Raw genomic sequence first — 20649 nt, forward strand, 5'->3', positions numbered from 1 at the left:
GGGACATCAGATTTTTTTAGATGAGCCTGAGAGAGTAAGAATAGATCTTCTTGTAAAGTTTAATATTATTAAATATATCAGTTAATATTAGATCTGTCTGTGAGCCAATGTAATAGAGGCTTAAAACAAGTTTTTTTCTCTTGTGTGTAAACAAAGACTGAAGGTAAGGAATCTAGGGCAGGTATGGAAGCATAATGATAAACAGGAATTCAGGCTGCTTCTGTCTTGTTATGGTATCTACCTCATGGATCAAGATAGCTGTTTGGGTATTAGCTATCCCATCGAAATTCCAGTTGGCAAGCCATTTTCTAGAAGCTTCATACAGAACGTCTTATATCCTATTGACTAGAACTTAGTCACGTGGTTACACTAACTGCAAGGGAGGCTGAACTAAAAAAATGAGGATTTTTTTATAGAAGAATAAGGAGAGAATGAATATTAGGAGATAAGCAGTCTCTGCTTGGTACATGAAATGCAGTCTCAAGTGTTGTAATGTATCTTCTTTATTATAAGGTCATTTGTGGTAGTTTTCGAGTTTGTTTGATGTACAACCTCCATACCCATATTTCTCCTTAAAAGTATGCTCCCTGATTCATCTAGGTACATAGAGCCTAGTTCTCCAGTGTTTTGACCATAGTAGAGAAGGCCTGAATGCAAGTGTTTTATTTGAGAAGAGATTCCACGAAACATGAATGAGAGAGAAATTGAGACAGAGGGAAGGGAAGCTGATAAAAATATGTTAATAATCAGGTCACCACAGTGGGCAACTGGGGCTCACTTCCACTGGAGAATCAACAAGCAACTCTCTGGAATACAGCTTGAATAGTTTCTTCAAGGGACTGGGAAGCTGGGGGACTCATATACCCATCTGCACAACTCATTGGCTGAGGGCTGCTCAGGGAGATTAAATCTCCAGGAATCCCAGGGTTCCCTGCTCATAACCTGAGTCAGCTCACACACCCCGGAGAAAGGCCTTAATTAGAGAAGCCGAGAGACACAGGCAGTTGAGGTGGGGAGGTGTCAGCATGCCAGGAACTGCTCATGCTGGTTTCAGGTCAACTCAAAGGTGGGCCAAAGATCATAGGAGGCAGGACATTAAATAGTGTCTACCAGAGGAGGTATTGTCATTTCAAGATAAGAGAAGGACCAAAATAGGATTAGAAGGGAGAGTGTGGGCATTTTACTATTGCTCCACTTGGAAGAAATAATAAACCATTCCACTAAATAAATCCAGATGTCAGCATATAAGAACCTAGGAGAGAAAATCAAATACACATTGCACTTCACACACACACACACACACACACACACACAATCATAGGAAATTGAAATAAGTACTCAAGGATGCTATTTCCTGTCTGCTCTCTCTCTCTCTGATGACTTGATTACCTTTTCTCCTGCAGCTACCTGCTCCCTGATGATAGCAAAGCCACCAAGCACAAAACCCTGGTAATAAAGAAGAGTATTAACCCTCAGTGGAATCATACTTTCATGTTCAGTGGCCTGCATCCCCAGGATATAATGAATGTTTGCCTAGAACTTACCATCTGGGACAAGGAGGCCTTTTCCAGCAACATCTTTCTGGGAGGAGTTCGTTTGAATTCTGGAAGTGGTGAGGGACTCAGGGCCCTGAGGGGTCTGTGGCTGGGCAGCGGGCAGGGAGTGGTTGTATAGGCTGATATGCAATAGGCATATGAGTAGTTTCAGCTGAGCTGACCCCTGCAATCACCATGCATGTTCCAGTCCTTTAGCCAAGGATCTGTTCATTGTGAAAACAAAACTACTACTACATAACTTTGTATCCCTCCTTTGGCTGGTAGTTTGGGGTGTAGAATGTTTATATTCAGTCCTTTCATAAAATACCATTTACACTTCGGTTTAATGAGTTTCAGCCACTTTCTTGGGCCTTACTTCAGGTTTTGCTCAGGACAGGATCACCAAGACAGCACAGACTTCTGACTGGGGAGAGAGGAACTTCCAAGACCAAGTTTACTTCATCCTCTTCTCAGTTCTGTTCAGCACTCCCAGCCATTATTCACCCTGGTTGAATTGAAATTAGTTTTGTTTCCCTAAAAAATAACATCTAATGTTGTCCAAGCAGGTCACAAAAACACCACTGGTACCATAAGACACACAACAGGATGAACTGGGAGAAATTAATAGCGCACGTACAGTCCCCAGATTCTCATCGCATAGCTTAGGCCAGACATAAATGGTCTGCATGCACCACGGTTAACATTCCTGTTGAGAACAAACCCCACCCCAATGGTGCTCTATTTATTTATCAGTCTAGGAGAGCCAAGAATGTCTATACCACTAAAATAAAAACCCTGCAGGTTGGAGAAGTGGCCTTAGAAAGGGAGAGGTTAGAAAGGGTGAGCCCCAGGCCAGTTCAGCCTGTTCTTCTGTCCTGTTAACTCAGGCCGAATGATCCAGCTGCCTGCTAAACTACCAAAGTGGGGAAGTAATGAGCCACTAGGACCGTCCTGATTTGCTTCTCATCATCTGGGCAGAAGAGAGTAGTGCCAGCTGCAAAGGAGTATTCCAATCTAACACCGCTCACTGGATATGGTGAGAACAAGCTGGTGAAGGGCTCTGGTCAGAAGGACTGAATATAAATATTTGTGAAATGACTGAATATACCCAGTAACCTGCAGAGGATGACGACATTTGATCTGTGCGGTGTAATGCTCCCCTTACCCTTCTTCAGGTGTGAGCCATGGGAAGAGCGTGGACTGGATGGATTCTCAGGGGGAAGAGCAGCGCCTGTGGCAGAAGATGGCCGACAACCCCGGGACTGCTGTAGAGGGCGTGCTCATGCTCCGGTCCAGCATGGCCAAGCGCAGGTTCTGAAGGTACCAGTTCTCCAAAATGAGGCCTCTGGGGACTGTGTGGCTGCCCTTTCCTACCAGTAGCAGACTTGGGAACACCGGGTAGTGATCTTTGTTTCATGCCTCTCCTTTACCCTAAGGCAAAGTCAATCAGGAAATCAGATTGCTTCTACCTCCTAAATATTTCGAAAGCCTGTCCAGTTCTCACCATCTCCATGCCACCACCTTAGTCCAAGTTGCCATCTCCCCCTCTACGTTCATTCCAGAAAGTCTGCTAGCTGCCATCTGTACACCCTCTCTGGACCTCCCTCAGTCCATACTCTGGGGCCAGATTTTCCCAACATGTTATTTAAAATACTCAAACATACAGAAAAGTTGCAGTGGTTTTACAGTGAACACCCTTAGACCCACCACCTAAACTCAGCTTCAGCCTTTAGCTATTCTTCCTTATCATCATCTGTCCATTCCCAGAGTGCTCTTATGAAAAATGTAAGTCTGATCATGCTTTAAAACCCTCTGTGGCTTCCCATTGCTCTGAGGATAAAATCTAAATTCCTGCTCACTGCCTGCCAGCCCTGCATAAGGTGGTTACTGCCTCCTCTCCAGCTTGTCCCAGGCCGTGCCTCCCCTGCCCTTCTTTTCAACCATGCAGTGCATTTTTCTGCTTATTTTTTTAATCCCTTGTGCCAGGCTCTATCCCATCTCCTGGCCTTTACTAGGAGCCTTATTGTTCCTTCTCACCAGCCTGATTTGTCTTCAGTATCACCTGTTTGGGGAAATGTCCCCTGAGTACCCACTGCCTGACTAGGTCTAGACTATAAGATCTTGCTATAAGATCTAGACTAGTCAAATCTTGCTTTTGCCCTTTCTCATCACCCCTCCTTACTTCCTAAATACATTTTTACATCGTCCCTCTGCCAGATGCAGTGCATGCCAGAACCTCAGGCGATGCCCTTAACACTTTTTACCACATGTATAATGGAAGTACTATTAATTTTCAGCACTTTCCTATCACTTCTGTTAGAGTCATTGGCTTGCAAAGCATCCGAATGCATGGAGCCAGTTTGCTGGGGGCCGGGGGGGTCTGCCCTAGCCACATCCCTTCCCAGGGTACTAGATTAGAAGTGGCACAAAACACCCCTGAAAAGATAATGAGGTGGAAAACTCCTCTCAGGAAGAGCATGGTATTAACAGGAAGAAATAATGTCTGCTTGAGCAGATAAGTAAGGAGGGGACCCCACACTTGAAGAGCAATTGGTGGTTGATAAATTCTAAGAAAGACAGGTCTGCTTAGAGGCAGGGCTTTTGTTTTGCTGAATGGGGCAGACAGTTAGGGCCAGACATGAATTGCTAAGGACATAGGCGAAAGGGCGATTGCCTCCATGGGGGATTTCTTTTGTATCCCTTCTACCACACAGGTGGTCCTCCAAATCAATGTTACACAAATATTTAAAGAACCTCTGATATGGCACCACATTATCAGGGCAAGAGTTGGCCCAGCTCTGAATGTACTAGTCCCCATTTCTGGATTGAGTGTCATGGTGATGAGCAGGCTGGCTTTTGGCGGGGCTGTGGGGGTGGGGCTGAAGATGAGTCCAAGTGTTTAGTGGGCTGGAGAAGCAAGACACACTTTCAGTATCCTAAGAACAACTAAGGATTGCTGGGTCACTGCCACACGGGAATAGGCACGCTCCTTAGGAAGAAATAAGGGGTAATTTTCCAGACTCTGCCCAAGACTTGGTCACCTACATGTTTGTTCATTTCTGCTTTGTCCCTGGTACCTCTGCTTAGGCTGCCAATTTACTTTCCTAAACTCCTACTCTGATAGGAAGTTGATCTGTTTGTTTTCTTTAATTAATAGATTTTATTTCTTAGAGCATTATTAGGTCTACAGAAAAACCAAGCAGAAAGTACAGAGGTCCCATATGCTGCCTCCCCCCACCTCACTGCTCCAAGTTGCTCCTGTAGTTACCATCTTGCCTTGGTGCGGTACATTTGTAACGATTGATGAACCGATATCGGTACATTACTCTTAATTAAATAGCTTATGTTAGGGTTCATTGTTAGTGTTTTATGGTTCTGTGGGTTTTAACAAATGCGTACTATCACGTATCCACAGTTACATTATCAGACAATAGTTTCAGTGCCCTAAAGAATCTCCTGTGCTTCAACCTCTGACAACTGCTGATCTTTCCATGGTCTCTATACTTGGCCTTTTCTCAGGATGTCCTGTAGTTGGAACTATATAGTGAGCAGCCTTTTCCAACTGGCTGCTTTCACTTATTGATGCACATTTAAGGTTCCTCCTTGTCTTTTTTGTGGCCTGATAACTCATTTCCTTCTATTTTTTTCCCTTTTTTTGTGGTAAGAGCACATAACATGAGGTCTACCCTCTTAAGTTTTTTTTTTTTGTTAGAAGGCATCTCTCATATTTATTGATCAAATGGTTGTTAACAACAATAAAATTCTGTATAGGGGAGTCAATGCTCAATGCACAATCATTAATCTACCCCAAGCCTAATTCTCGTCAGTCTCCAATCTTCTGAAGCATAACGAACAAGTTCTTACATGGTGAACAAATTCTTACATAGTGAATAAGTTCTTACATGGTGAACAGTACAAGGGCAGTCATCACAGAAACTTTCGGTTTTGATCACGCATTATGAACTATAAAACAATCAGGTCAAATATGAATATTCGTTTGATTTTTATACTTGATTTATATGTGGATCCCACATTTCTCCCATTATTATTATTATTATTTTTAATAAAATGCTGAAGTGGTAGGTAGATGCAAGATAAAGGTAGAAAACATAGTTTAGTGTTGTAAGAGAGCAAATGTAGATGATCAGGTGTGCGCCTGTAGACTATGTGCTAATCCAAGCTAGACAAGGGCAATAAAACATCCACGGGTGCAGAAGCTTTCTCTCAAAACAGGGGGGGTGAGGTTCTAAGCCTCACCTCTGTGGATCCCCAATTTCTCACCTGATGGCCCCTCTTAAGTTTTTAAGTATGATACAGTACCTTTATTTTTAAGCAGGGAGAGACAAGAGGATGGAAGAATCCTAAGAAACAAGAACATTTACAAAAATTCCCTGGAGGTGGTATAGGTCTGTATTCCTTTTGCTGGTATTCTTGGTTTTCTTTTTGGCTACAAATGACAGTGCCTGTTTACTGATCTTGCCAAGCTTAGCACAAAATTAGTATCAAAACTTCAACACTTAACATGCCCACCTGTAAGCTTCTGTATGGAATACGTACCCCAGGCCAAAGCTTTGTGCCACCTATCCTTGCTCCAGAGGGTAATGTCTTTTCACTACATTCACTTTCTTAACATCTTGAAAGTATTGTATTAGAAGCTATTTCTGAGGACTTGAAAATGGATTGTATGTCCGTAAAGATTGATTATATGTCATCTATTCCTCCTGATTTTTTTTTTTGGAGGAGAGCATATTTGCTGAACTGAAACACACATTTGATGAGTGTCTGGTTTCTGTTTCTAAGGCTAGGATGATTATTTTACATGCCACTGAAAAAGAAAACTAAATGCTGCCAGTTCTAACTGTAAGATGGTGTTCTGGATGTCTGGCTGTGTCCCTGTGTGTTTTCTCCTTGCCCTTCTTCACACCGCTCTGTGCCCCCAGAGGCAACTCTTGGTGGACTGCTTCAGTGGGGCTCTCTTGCCCTGTGGGTTTTGGCTGGGTTTGGCCACAGGGAGATGCCAGTAGGAGACTGAAAGGTGGCAGGAAAGTGAGATTGATACAGTTATTCCCCTGGCCTTTCCCAGTGGGTCACAAAATGACAGTAGCTACATTCTCCCACTCAGAGCTATAGCTCCTGTCAGGTGGCCTTTTCCTGCAGCTGGAGCTAGCTCCCCACCCTGGGTTACCTTCCCTTGACCCTGACCACCGTTTACTCAGTAGTCCTTTTATGAATCTCTCCTCCGTGTCACAGTTTCCTTGTTCCATTTGTTCTCTGGTGAGACCCTAATTGATATCAGAATTGGGATCAGGAGTGGTCTTAGGGTGTAGATTCTCAAAATAGAATTTTAGGTTTGTGTCGCTCACGTACTTGAGAGGCATTCTGGGCACTTGGCAAAGTAAGAGATGTTTAGTTTGTTTGGGGAAAAAATGGTCGTTTAATCTTAGTGCCTCTGATCCCCTGAAACAGTATCAAGTAGCCAGACATCAAGAGGGACTTCCCTTTTAGGCATCTCAGAATGTGCAGATGGTCATTTAAAGATAGATATTCCCGCACAAAGATTCCCTGAGCTCTCTGCAGCAGACCCTCTGCTTCTGATTATCTTTGCTGATAGGAATTAGAAAGAAAGCATTTTCCCCAGTACTAGGGACTTTACTGCTTTGCTCAAGTACAACTAGCACACGTGGAATAGCAAAGTGTCATCCACGTGACGGATCAGCCTGTGGTTCTGCATGGAAAGACAATCAGGGTACTCCTGGGTACATGATACCAAAGAGCAAGAGACATGAGGATCTTTCTTAGGTAATAAAGTAGAGATAAACTGTCTCTCTGTCATGTGAATGGTTCTGCTCTGCTGGAAGGTGAGAATGCCTCTTAAACATTTTGGGCTCTTCACACCACTGAGCCTACAGGTAGAGAAGGGGCTCCCTGTACTTTCTTGGGTGATTGTCAAGAGGAAATTGAGTTGCTCATACACGATGGTCACAGGAGAACTAGGTCTAGAGCTGTGCACTCCAGCACTCAGTACTCCAGTCAGTGGGAAACTGCAGCAAGCAATGAAAACAGAGCCGCTAAGGAATCAGCTCAGTCAGTCCTCCAGATGAAGAAACACATGCAGCTGAAGTGCTGGAAGAGAGCAAGGAGAATTTTAAATGATTATCAACTCGGGTCTTAGGACCAGCAACAGAGAGGGGATTGAAGCACCTCTGTTTTATGTTGATTAACGGTTGCTTCCACCCTCTTTCCCCTTATATGCAGAGCAGTGGTGGTAGCTAAGGTTTTAGGTGTCCCATGGGAGTATGGCAACACGGATATTACCCTGTAGTGAGAGTCAGGGGCCAGAACATTCTCTTAAGGAGCGAGACAGCAACTAGTTCAGGCTTTGCAGGCCACACTGCTTTTGTTGCATCTCCTCATATCTGCTGTTGTAGAGCAAAAGTAGCCACAAACAATATGTGAAAGAGCATGTGTGTCTATGTTCTAATTCAAACTAATTACAAAAACAGACGGCCAGCCCATGGGCCGTAGTTTGCTGACTTCAGCAGTACATGGTAGGAACATGAGCTCTTTATTCAGACAAAAGAAAAGAGTAGATGCTGAGGGTCAAAGGAATGAACTATGCTGGTCATTCTGCTCACCCCACCAGACTCAGTCTGCAATTTTCCAGACTGCTTTGTGCTTTGCTCTTTTGCCCTCTGATTTGCAGCTAGGACTGTCCAACTGCAGCCAACAGTGGGAGATGAGAAGACAGGAGGGGAGAAAGTTCAGGGTATTTATTCCCCACGCTCCCTCTCTGCTGGGCTGAAGGTTGTTAAAGGCTGTGTTCCTCTGCCACAGCAACTCTTACGTGGTCTGTCCTAAAACTACCTGCAGATCTCTCTGGGTTCCAGGAATCACTCCCTCCATGTGCACTTCAGGCCTAGGGTGGGAAATGTCCTTTGGTGTTGCTAGCTTTGAAGTGCTTCAGTACCCTTTATTGAGGTCCTTTCCTAGCCCACACCATTATCCTTTCTTTCTGTCCTCAGTTCCCACTGGAGGCTGCCATCTGTTTGCCACAAGGATTTTGACTAAAAATATATTGATTTTAGATACTTCCCACATCAGAGATGTTAAACTGGGGGTGGGGGGAAGTACACTGCATCTTAGGATCAATGAACTACTCTAGTTGCAGTATATTCCTGGAGAATGAATGAATCAATGAAAGATTAGCATTCACAGTGCAGCTCATCTCAAAGACAGATGTAGTATACTGGTGTGACAGATTGCGTGTTGTTCAGAATGAACTTCAAAATTCAGAATCAACACTGATCCTTTCTAAGTCCTTAGATAGATGCTCTTTCTCAGTTGTGAGACTGATGATCAATGAGAAGGTCATGGCCTTGCCCAGGACTCCTAGTTGTACACCAGGGCTAAAGCATTAGCATGCTGTCTAGTCATTCCATTTCTCATGAAATGAGAACTCCAAAGCAAATGTTTCCAACACAGGTACAACTTTGCTGTTTTGTGAAGCGGCATATCACTGTTGTTGTGACTCTTCATGAACTGAAGTCAGAGCTTACTGCAAAAAGAGAATGGTCCACCAGTCTGGGGTCACATCAGATTCCTCAGGAGTTATAGTTAACTTACATTCACTACCCTGTGTGACAACTGGCATATATTTCAGCCAAGCCTGTTTGAACAGACATTGGCCTTCTTTACAGCCTAAGACACTATTTCATCTAGACTGTCTCCAGAACTTAACAGCCCTTTAGCAAAACTACTGATCAGAAGCACATAGGCTGTCTTACTACAGAAATCTAGCAATGACTGAGTCTGCTCAGTGTAGAACATGAGCTGCTGTGCCTTTGGAAAAGTCTGTTCTGTTTCCTTTGCCTGATTCCTGATTTCCTAATTGTCCCCGTAGTAACAAAGGAACAAGTGTCTCGCCCCTGGTCCTCCTCTAGAGCCATGCTACTCAGAGCACCAGTCCGTAATAAAAATAAGGAGCTTACATCAGACTGTAAATTAATGTGCTGCTTTTTTCTTTGAAAAAGTTTTGCTTTCAAAAAGTATCAGCCAAACTAAATAATGTGGTTATTGACAATGTTGATTTACATTCTGAGGGCAGCTCCCTATCTCTTTGTGAACCAGTAGCAAAGGGTCCAGGGTCTAACAGCCAGGAGGACTATACACTCTGAGGAGTATTGCTCTAGAGGGACTTGGAACTTAGGCCCTTCACAGGCCCATCTTCTAAAATCGCTGTCACTTGTTGAGAAATGAGAGTATTTCTTCCCATTCTGATTTTCAGAGAAAGAGGTGACTCTTCTCTCCAAGACTTTGAATTCATGCTTAGTCTCAGAGGGCTTCAGAAACCCACTATATGGCTTACCCAAGAGTCAAACAGGATTCCCTGAAACTGAGGGGAACATTGGAAGACATGCAGAAGGATCCAGATTTGATCTGTGGCCAGACAGATGACAGCATTTCAGTCCCACTTGAAATCAATTTGCTAGTCTCAGAGCACTGTTGCCTAAGCACAGCACCCTCCTGCCAGAAAACTTGCTGCTTCTGATCGAAAGAAAAAGGGAGACAGACAAAACAAAGCCGCAAACTCTGTGCACAGAAATTAAATCTCCCCCAAGTTCTGACATAGCCGTAGAAGAGAAAGGATAACAAATCCTTAAGCTGAGCATCTTCAGCAATGACGCCGTAAGACAGAAATGCACCTTCACCCCCAAAACTGATGTGGATTAACAAAGCTAGATGCCTTGCATCATTCCTATGCCATTTTTGTATGGAGAAACAGTGCTGTGTTTTAAAGGAGTTAAGCAGAATTCTAACTTTGTCATTCAAACTCTACACATTGGCTCTAGGTAAAGAAGCAATGACTTTGCTGATTCTGTTGATGGTTATGCTGGCATTATTCTTCCCTTACCCAAAAACAGTGGCCACACATGAGAATCCCCTTGCAGGCTTTAAAAATTCCCCATGTTCTGTTGAACCCAAAGAAATTACATTGTAATCTCAGGGGGTGGCACCAAGGTATCAGTAATTTTTGAGGTTCCCAAGTAATTCCAGTGTGTGTCCAAGGTTAAGAAAGACTGTTGTAAAGGGTATTAAGAGGACCAGCAGACCAAGGTGGGGTGGTTGCAGGTTCTGCTGAAGAAGACACGCCCCTTACTGGGCCCTAAGCTAAGCAGAACCCTCCAGTGTCTTTTCTGTTACTTGAGTCCCAGATTTAATATGGTTAAAAGCAAGTAAATCTGGGAGGAGAGGAAATATTTGTGACTTCTAGTGAAGATTAAATGAGATAATGTGCATGCAGTGTTACAGTTTGGATTCTTGATGGGCCAAAAGAGTCCACTCATTCCTGCTACTAATTTCTGATTCATTTGCTGAAGGATATAGAACTCGTGGAAAGATAGTTGCAGAAAACAGGAACAGATGCAGCCCACTTGAAAGGATTTCCCCTTGCACTTTAGGTCTCTACAGGGCACACAGCCAGTAAGGGCCCTCTCCGTGAGCAGTGCCAGAGTGGAGAAAAAGGGCAGGTTTTTGTTACGTTTCCTCTCCTTCAGACTGAAGCTTCCGTCACCATTCCAGAGCAATCAGTGCACTCTGAGGAAGCAGTTCACAGCGTGTGGTCTGTGGACTCCTGGGTGGCCTAAAACTCTTTCGGGGGGCGGGGGGCGGTCAGCAAGGTCAAAGCTATTTTCCTTACTTTTTCTCTGTGTTGACATGTGCCCTGATGGCCCAGAAGCAATGATAAATAAAACTGCTGGCACTTGCACACGAGTCAAGGCAGTGTATTTCTTTGCCTTTCTGTGCTCACAGGAAAAAAAAATACCGCTTTCATTTGAGAGAGCTCTTGATGAAGCAGTAAAAATTATTAATGTTTAATGTTGACCTTTAAATACATGTGCTTTTAATGTTTTTTGTGCCTACCAAGTATGAGGGTTGTCTCAAGGAAGAACACATGTGCATTTGAGTTATAAGGAGAACTGGCTGCATTTTTCATCATTTTTATTTTAAAGAACAAAGGACAGAGAAGCCATAGTTGTTCAGGCTTGAGGACTGGGCAGTCATTTTCTCAAAAACAGCAAAGCAAGCCTGTCACTTAAAGGAAAACAACTGGCAGTAATCATTGTGTATGATAAAATTTGGGCTCTGAGGCAAAAAATTTGAGTTTTGGATAACTGGTACACATAGTTGTGAGTGTGACAGCTTCCCAATACTTAAAGATTGTTCTGATAAAGTGATGATCTTAACATGTGATGGTTTAAAAATATTACATAACAAGTTTTATCGACTTTTGGAAGATCTGCCTGTCTCAGTCAGTATTTTCTAAATGACCAATGCAGGAGCTAGAAAATCATGCATGGGTAAAAGATACATTCCAAGGGCAATACAGACCAGTGGGTTTTCATGCAACAGAGTCCATAAAGTTGTACTTTGTTTTTCAATATATTGTACAACAATATATGTTGTACAATCAATATATTGACATTGATCTTTAAGGACCTAGCACTTGGTAAGTTTTGGTGAAGTGTCAAAGAAGAATATCCATAGCTATCTAAATAGACTATTAAAACACTCTCCTCTTTTTCAAGTATCTGTCTTTGTGAAGCCAGATTTTCTTCCTACACTTCAATCAAAACAACATACTGATAGTGCAACAGAATGAAAAAGCATATATGGGTATCTAGCTGTCTGCTTTTATGGCATACTTTGAAGAGACTTGCAGTAATGTACAATTATGGCACTCACTTTTATTTTTTGTTTTGAGAAGCATTTTTTCTAAAATGTGTTACCTATGTTAACAGATAAATTTGTTTTTTCTAAATGAATTAAAATACAAATTTTAAAAATTTCTCAGTTTTAATTTTTTAATGAAGTGTAACTGACATACATTATATTAGTTTCAGGTACATATAAGGATTTGATATTTATATATATTGTGAAATAGTCAGCACAGTTAGTCAAGTTAGAATCCATCACCACACATAGTTACAAAATTTTTTTCTTGTGATGACCACTTTTTTTTTTGATGAGCACTTTTTAAGATCTATTTTCTTAGCATCTTTAGTACCTTTCAAATATGAAATACAGTGTTATTAATGATAGTCACTGTGCTGTACCCATGACTTATTTATTTTACAACTGGAAGTTTATACCCCTTGATACCCTTCACCCATTTTACCAACCCCTCAGTCACCCCCTACAAAACTTCTGGCAACCACCAGTCTATTCTCTGTATCTATAACTTTTATTTTGTCTTGGATTCCACATAGTAAGTGATATCACATGCTATTTGTCTTTCTGTCTCTGACTTATTTCACTTAGTATAAGGCCCCCTAGGTCCACCTGTGTTATCACAAATGGCAAAATTTCATTTTTTTATGGCTAATATTCTACTGTGTATGTGTACCACATTTTCTTTATCCATCCAGCCATCCATTGATGGACATTTAGGTTTCCATATCTTGGCTATTGTAACTAGTGCTGCTGTGAACATGGGGTGCATATATCTTTTTGAGCCAGCGTTTTAATTTTCTTTGGCTAAATACTCAGAAGTGGATAACAACTTGTTTTTCTACATTTTTCCAGAGTTATGTTTATCAACAGGAGAGTTAGTATGATATGAGCTGCACTACTGTTAACTGAAGTGGAATTTCTCTCTCTTCCTATCCTTGAACTGAGATCAGTCAGAAAGGTCATGTCCTCGTCTGTGGCGAGACACCAGAGTCAATACCAGGTCCTTGAAAAATATGGCCTCCCCCAGCCGTTCAGGGTTCTATTAGTCCTATTTTCCCACAGTCCACACATGAAGTCAAATTTAACATCCTCTTACTTGAGTGGTTCTGATGTTGGTCTGAGGATGATCATCGGTTGCCCATTCTCTCATAGTCTCTCCCTTCATCCTTGGTGGATGCCATCTGTCCAACATCTTGGGCTCACACTTGTATTTAGTGATATCACTACATATGCCTTTTAAAGCACACGTCCTGATTTCTTAACATTTTATGTCATTGTGGGTTTATGGTGCCAGTTGACATTAATCATTATATTTTTGTTGCTCAGATTGTCAGCACTGGGGCTTTATTAGCCCTTTCTTTAGGCTAAGTTATTCTTTCATTTTTTTACTCTTTTATTGAAGTATAATTTACCTACAATAAAATGCACATATTTAAAATGTACAGTCAAGTGTGTTTTGAAACATGTATAAACCTTGTAACCCACATCCCTGTCAAGATAGAACATTTCTAACACCCCATGACATGTCCCTTGTTTCCTTTTCTCCTTTCCAATCAGTTTCTCCCCGACATGAAACCACAGTTGTGCTGACTTCCCTCAGAATAGACTAGTTTTGCTTGTTTGCCAGCTTCACATGAAGCGATTTATAAGTATGTACTCATCTGAGTCTGGCGTCTTTCACTAAGGATCCTGGTTTTGAATGCCATCGACATGTTGAACTTCTCAGTTGTTTATTTTTATTGCTGAGTGCTATTCTGTCATGGTAGTTTATACATTCCCCTGGGCCATTTCCGGTAGGGTTTATTATGAAGAAAGCTGCAAGCCTTTTTGCATATACACATTTGCTTTTCTCTTGAATAAGTACCTGGGAGTGCAATTGCTGGGTCTTAGGGAAATTGTGCACATAACTTTGTAAGAAATGACCAGTTTTCCAAGATAATTTTACCACTTCACACCTACCAGTCGGGTGAGAGAATTCCAGTTTTCTACCTCCTGCCAACACTCCATATTATTTTTAATTTTTTAACCACTTGAGTGGCATTTCATTGTAGTTTTTATTTTTCATTTCCCTGCTGACTAAAGATGTTGAGCATCTTCTCTTGGCCACTCATATGTTTTCTTTGTGAACTCTCTGATCAAATCCACTGGCCATTTTGTTGTTGTTATTTTTACTTTATTATTGATTTGCAGGGGTAACTTACCTTCACCTTCTAAAAACAGTTACCTTGGAAAGCATCCTTACCTTCAATAGCAAGATGTCTTTGGCTTGCTTTTCAATTTTCCTTCTGCACATGTGGAACCAACTACTCTCTAGGAAATCCTGTCATCTTCTTGGGGAACTAATGACAATTCCTGTGTAATCGTGAAGTCAGTTCTGGGCATGGTGGGGACTGGACCTGGCTCAAAGCCTGTCAGGTCAACCCGTGCTTCCTATTTCTCTACTCCTCCAGCTATAAGCATAAGACATCTTGCCAATCCCCTCATAGTCTGTTTTTATTGAAGTCTATATATAGTTGATACACATTATATTGGTTTCAGGTGTGCAGCATAGTGATTGGACAATTATATACATTATGAAATGCTTACTGCTGTAAGTGTAGTTCCCATCTGTCAGCATACAAAGATACTACAATGTTATTGACTGTATTCCTGATGCTGTATTTTTATCCTTGTGACTAGTTTATTTTATAATTAGAAACCTACACCTCTTTATCCTTGTCACTTGCTTTGGCCCCCTCCCCCCACCTCCCTCATGCAGCCACCAGTCTTCTGTCGTCCTCTCATTATCATACTCCTCTACTGCCCCAGCTGAACTCTCCCAGAGAACTGAACTCCTTTTGTGCGATGCTTTCTGAACCACTGCCCCATGCACATTTCCTAATCAAGTAACCTTCTTATATCTTTGGCATCTTTTTTTTTTGAGAGGGCACCTCTCATATTTATTGATCAAATGGTTGTTTACAACAATAAAATTCTGTATAGGGGATTCAGTGCACAATCATTAATTAACCCCAAGCCTAACTCTCAACAGTCTCCAATCTTCTGAAGCATAACGAACAAGTTCTTACATGGTGAACAAGTTCTTACATAGTGAATAAGTTCTTCCATGGTGAACAGTGCAAGGGCAGTCATCACAGAAACTTTCAATTTTGATCATGCATCATGAACTATAAACAATCAAGTCAGATATGATTATTCATTTAATTTTTACACTTGATTTATATGTGAATCCCACATTTCTCCCTTATTTTTTTTAATAAAATGCTGAAGTGGTAGGTAAATGCAAGATAAAGATAGAAAGCATAAGTTAGTGCTGTAAGAGGGCAAGTGTAGATGATCAGGTCTGTGCCTATAGACTAAGTATTAATCCAAGCTAGACAAGGGCAACAAAACATCCACAGATGCAGAAGATTTCTCTCAAAACGGGGGGTGAGGTTCTAAGCCTCACCTCTGTTGACCCCCAATTTCTCACCTGATGGCCCCCCTGCGACTGTGCCTGTCTTAGGTTGTTCCTCCCTTGAGGAATCTTACCCGTCTCTGGCTAACCAGTCATCTTCTGGGGTCATACAGGGAAATGTAAAGTTGGTAAGTGAGAGAGAAGCAATATTTTTTGAAAAGGTTTGCTTTTTACTTCTTTGCAGATTTATGCCCTGTGGCTTCTATACCCAGCACTTGTTTTGAGGTATCTTTACCACTTGGAAGAATTATGATACTTGGTAATTTTAAATATGAGGCACGAATTCTACTAAAGGGCTGTAATTAGGAAGGGAGAAGAAAAACTATAGAAGTAGCAGACAGAAGAAAACATGAGAAGATTGTATTTCTTTGACATAAGTTCTTGTAGAGTAACATAAGCATGTATAGGTTTTAACAAACTACTAATTAGATTGCGTACACACATTAACAGAATAGGAATACAGAAACATAATAAAAGCAGACCTACAATTACCGGCCATATCCAGTGAAACCAAGAAAACCAGTTAGGTAACCCAGGCATTTGTGAAAGCTTATCAATAATATGATGGATATTGTCTAACTGATTTTGAATAGTTTGAGAAAAATCAGACAAATTAAAACAACACATTCCTGGAAACTGTTCACATAAGCACTGTAACTCGCACTTCTCCTAATTCTCGGTTGAGTTCTAACAATATAGAACTAGTCAAATTTGTTGTTTTACTGTATGCACAGGCCAGCTTAGATATCTCCTTCTGCATTCCAATGGCAAGTCCAGGAACTGGCGGGATGAGTGCAGCTACAATTGCAACAGCACCAGGATCTTTGTTGAAGTTTTTTGATGGTCATCTTCTGGAATGTTTGGCATCTTTTTAAGACTATCCTTGGTAAACCCTCGCTTTCTCCTGCAGTACTTTTCATAGGGGAAATTGTTCTCTTCCATACTCCAATACCTCTTAGTTGAGAGGTAGTTTCAGTATCCCCTCAATTCCCCATTGCTCCTAATGGATCATTTTTTCCTAATCTTAGAAAAGGGTTTTCTGAGATTCCTGCCACCGCCTTCCCCTTACAGTCACCTGTAGACAGTCAGTTCTATCCTCCACACTTACATAAACCTTTGGAACTTGATCTCATTTATCTCGTCTGCCTTAACTCTTGCCAGGAGCTCTCATTATCACAACATCAAATTCCCTAATCACAATTCCAGTGATGTTTTCTTCTGTTCTCTGGCTATCACCTATATTCTAAATGCCTCCTGGCTTTATACTCATTCACTCTTCAACCACATTAGGATTGTTAGCCCTTCCCTACATTCTTTCAACATATCAGCCTTATTACTGATTCATTTCTGTCCTTATTTCTTTTCAGACTGATCCTGGACATGTATTTTCTCAAGGCTACAATCAACTCCCTTACCCTGTCCAACCACCACACCTTTACCACAACCCTCCACCTCTAGATTTGTCCTGCATTATGCCCTATCTCCTCCTCAACCTGGCTGAATACGCATTGCTGAAGAGAAATGGCCAATTGTGCTGACTCATTTCCTTATGGCTTATGAGATAATGCTCCAAGAGGTACTTGAAGATCTCTATTAACAATAGAATTACAAGGAAGGAAAGTCCAAGAAATGCAGTATTTGAAGGCTACACCTTTAGTTTGCTGTATCACTCAGGATTCAATTGCAGAAAATAGAATCCACTACAGGTAGATTAAACAGAAAGGATTTCCTCATCTGGAAGTGAAGGGCTGAAGAAATAGACTTTATGCTAAACTTCCAAGAGCAACTCCCTAAACCACCTGGAACTGCAAAGGAATCTGCCAAGAAGCTGTAAAAGCAGAAATTTGCCTACCAAATATGGAAGCCACTTTTATATTTGCTTGTTTTAGAACCACTCCATTTTTGTTACCATCAGGAATCCATGGCCCCAATTAAGAGGCTGTCATCAGCTATTGGCAAAAGAACCATACTGCCTCAGCCACAGTCTCCAATGATGTGCATGCCTTGCATTTTGCTTTTCCTCACACACATTGATTCAGTTTCGAAACCAAGTCACAGTTGAGGGCATCTAGATGACTGATGGAATCTTAATCACTTGTCACCCTAGCTGCAAGGGAGTAGTCTGGGAAATATAGTTTATAAGTCTCTCATCTGCATGCTAGAAAGGGTTGAATACATGTTGAGCAAACCTATGTGCATTATCCACTGTGCTGCTCCTGTCCTATCCTAAAAATCATTGAAAGATTCTCCAACATATAGGATTTTAGATGTTGTGGAAACCAGCCTTAAAATTGGCCCCCAGTGATCCTTACCTCTTGGTATCCATGCCCTATATACTCCCCTCCCACAATGAATAGGGCTGACCTGTGTGACCAATAGGATCCTGTCAGAGTAAGTGTGTCTTCTAAGGTGGTCATAAGATATTGTCACTTCCACTTTGCTTGTATCTCTTCAACTAGAAGAAGCCAACCACCATGTTATGAGCATATGCAAGTAACTCTGTGGAGAGGCCCATGTGGGGAAGAACACAGCCCTCTTCCAACAGCCCTACCAACTTGTCAGTTGCATGAGTAAGTCACCACAGAAGTGGACCCTCCAGCCCCAGTCAAACCTCCAGATGACTGCAGCCTTGGACAACATCTGACTGCAACCTCATGAGAGGCAAACCAGAACTGGTCAGCCAAGCTGCTCTCAAATCTGTGACTCACAGACATTCTGAGACATAATAAATATTTATTGTTGTTTTAGCCACTAAGTTTTGAGGTAATTTTATAGATGCAGCATCTGGGACATTAATGCTTTCTTCAGTCTGCCTTGGGTGACCTCACTGCCCTTATTCTCCTTCAGTTGCTACCCCATTCATCTAAGCTCAGGCTCAAGGGATGAGAGCTTGTGGAGATGAAATCTGCAGTTGTTTTGGAATGGCCTGGATACCTCCACCTTCTGGCTAGCCTTCACTAGCCTTCTGATAATGGTCAAGCAGCTACTATTGGACCAAACCCAGCAGACAATTATGCCTGGACAGAAAAATAAAAACTACCTGAAGGCACTGGAAACTGACCAAAAAGCAAGCACACACTGGAAGCCTGTCATCACTTAGAAGGAGGCAGTTATCCTAGGTGAGTCATCAGGGTGTTTGGGTTTCCTAAGGGCAAGTTGCAGTATGCAACATGCTGGGCTTATTCAGGAGGCATAAATCAAGATAGTCTTACTGGTTTGAAGAACCAGAGGAGAGAGTAGGGGTGACCATAGCCACTGAAAAGTCAGCAGGGACATCTCAGAAAGGAGATAGCCAGAAGGGGATGGGACAGACAAGGGGAACCCCAGATTCTGTATATAAATTACATGGAATTCTCACTCATTGCCGAACCACACATATGCAGGCCAGGAGTGGGGAACAGATTCCAAGTGGCCTAGCAAAGATTAAAAGAACTGAACTGAAATTCCTGCTCCCGTGTACTGAAGCAGACAGTTTTCAGTTTGAGTTCAGCCAATTTATCTGTTTATCATTTCACCACACACACAAACACACACACACAAATTCTATACTAAACAGTGTGAGCAAGCAGAACTGAGGATTTGTTTGTTTTTATGGAGTCCAAAAGGTCCATAGAAATATCCTATAAGATCTGTAGTAACTAGTAATCTAGAAGACAGCCTATTAATTAATCATTAGAAATGCCCCAGAATTTTGGTGTAGACTATTTATTTATATATATTGAATAAGTTTGACATAAAATTGTGTGACTTTAAGGTGTACAGTGTATTACTTTGATATTTGTATATTGTAATATGGTTGCTACTGTGATATTTATCACATTGCATGATTATAGTATGTATTACTGTCTGTATTCTTTATACTGTACATTAGATCTCTATGGCTTATTTATTACTCATTGTAAGTTTGTACCTTTAAACAATATCCATCTTATCCCCTGCCCCATATCTACTGGAAACCACCATTTTACTCTTTTTTTTTTTTTTACAGGTGTGACTTTTTAAATTCCACATGTAAGTGATACTATATAGCACTTGTCTTTCTCTGTCTGACTTATGTCACTTAGCATTAACTAATTAGCATTAGTTCAAGGTTCACCTATGTTGTTGCAAATAACAGGATAGCCTCCTTTCTCATGGCTGAATAATATTCCACTGTGTATATAAGTTACATCATTTTTATCCATTCATCTATACTGATGGGCATTTGGGTTGTTTGTGTATCTTGGCTACTGTGAATAATGCTGTAATAAACATGGGGGTGCAGGTATCTCTTCAAACTCCTGTTTTCATTTCCTTTGGGTATATGCCCAGAAGTGGAATTGTTGGATCATATGGTAGTTCTATTTTTAATTTTTTGAGGAGCATCCATATTGTTTTCCATAATGGCTGGACCAATTTACACTCCTGCCAATAGTGTATAAGGATTCCCTTTTCACCACATCATCCTTGCCAGCACAAGTTGTCTCTTCTTAATGATAACCATTCTAATAGGTGTGAAATTATATCTCATTGTGGTTGTGGTTTGTACTTCTCTGATGATTAGTGATGTTGAGCATCTTTTCATGTGTTTGTTCACCATTTTGATGTCCTCTGGGAAAACATCTAGTTGTTCTGCCATTTTTGAATTGGGTTTTTTAATTGGATTTTTTTTCCCTGAAGTTGTGTGAGTTCTTTATATATTTTGGATATTAACCCCTTATCCAACATGTGGTTTGGGCAAATTTTGTCCCATTCAGTAGTTTGTCTTTTTGTTAATTGTTTCTTTTGCTGTGCAGCTTTTGAGCTTGATGTAGTCCCGTTAATCAATATTTGTGTTTTTTTGTTTTAGTATCATGGCTGAAAAGTCATCGGGAAAACCAATACTGAGGAACTTCTTCCATAGAATTTCTTCTAGAAGTCTTATGATATCAAGTCTTATGTTCAATC

General features: G+C 41.3%; 1 protein-coding gene across 3 annotated transcripts in view; it reads left to right on the forward strand.

Moving 5' to 3' along the window:
- The window catches only part of SYTL5 (synaptotagmin like 5), a 239796-nt gene that overhangs the window by 206131 nt on the left and 13016 nt on the right, over positions 1–20649 (forward strand). For all 3 annotated transcript variants that reach the window (XM_037001524.2, XM_037001520.2, XM_037001525.2), the window contains 3 exons: positions 1404–1612; positions 2711–2855; positions 17091–18842. In XM_037001524.2, coding sequence (XP_036857419.2) covers positions 1404–1612; positions 2711–2853 — 352 coding nt within the window. In that variant the 3' untranslated portion in view covers positions 2854–2855; positions 17091–18842. The remainder of the gene's footprint in view (positions 1–1403; positions 1613–2710; positions 2856–17090; positions 18843–20649) is intronic.

The sequence above is a fragment of the Manis javanica genome, chromosome X (assembly GCF_040802235.1).
Source record: "Manis javanica isolate MJ-LG chromosome X, MJ_LKY, whole genome shotgun sequence".
In the NCBI taxonomy this organism is placed as follows: domain Eukaryota; kingdom Metazoa; phylum Chordata; class Mammalia; order Pholidota; family Manidae; genus Manis; species Manis javanica.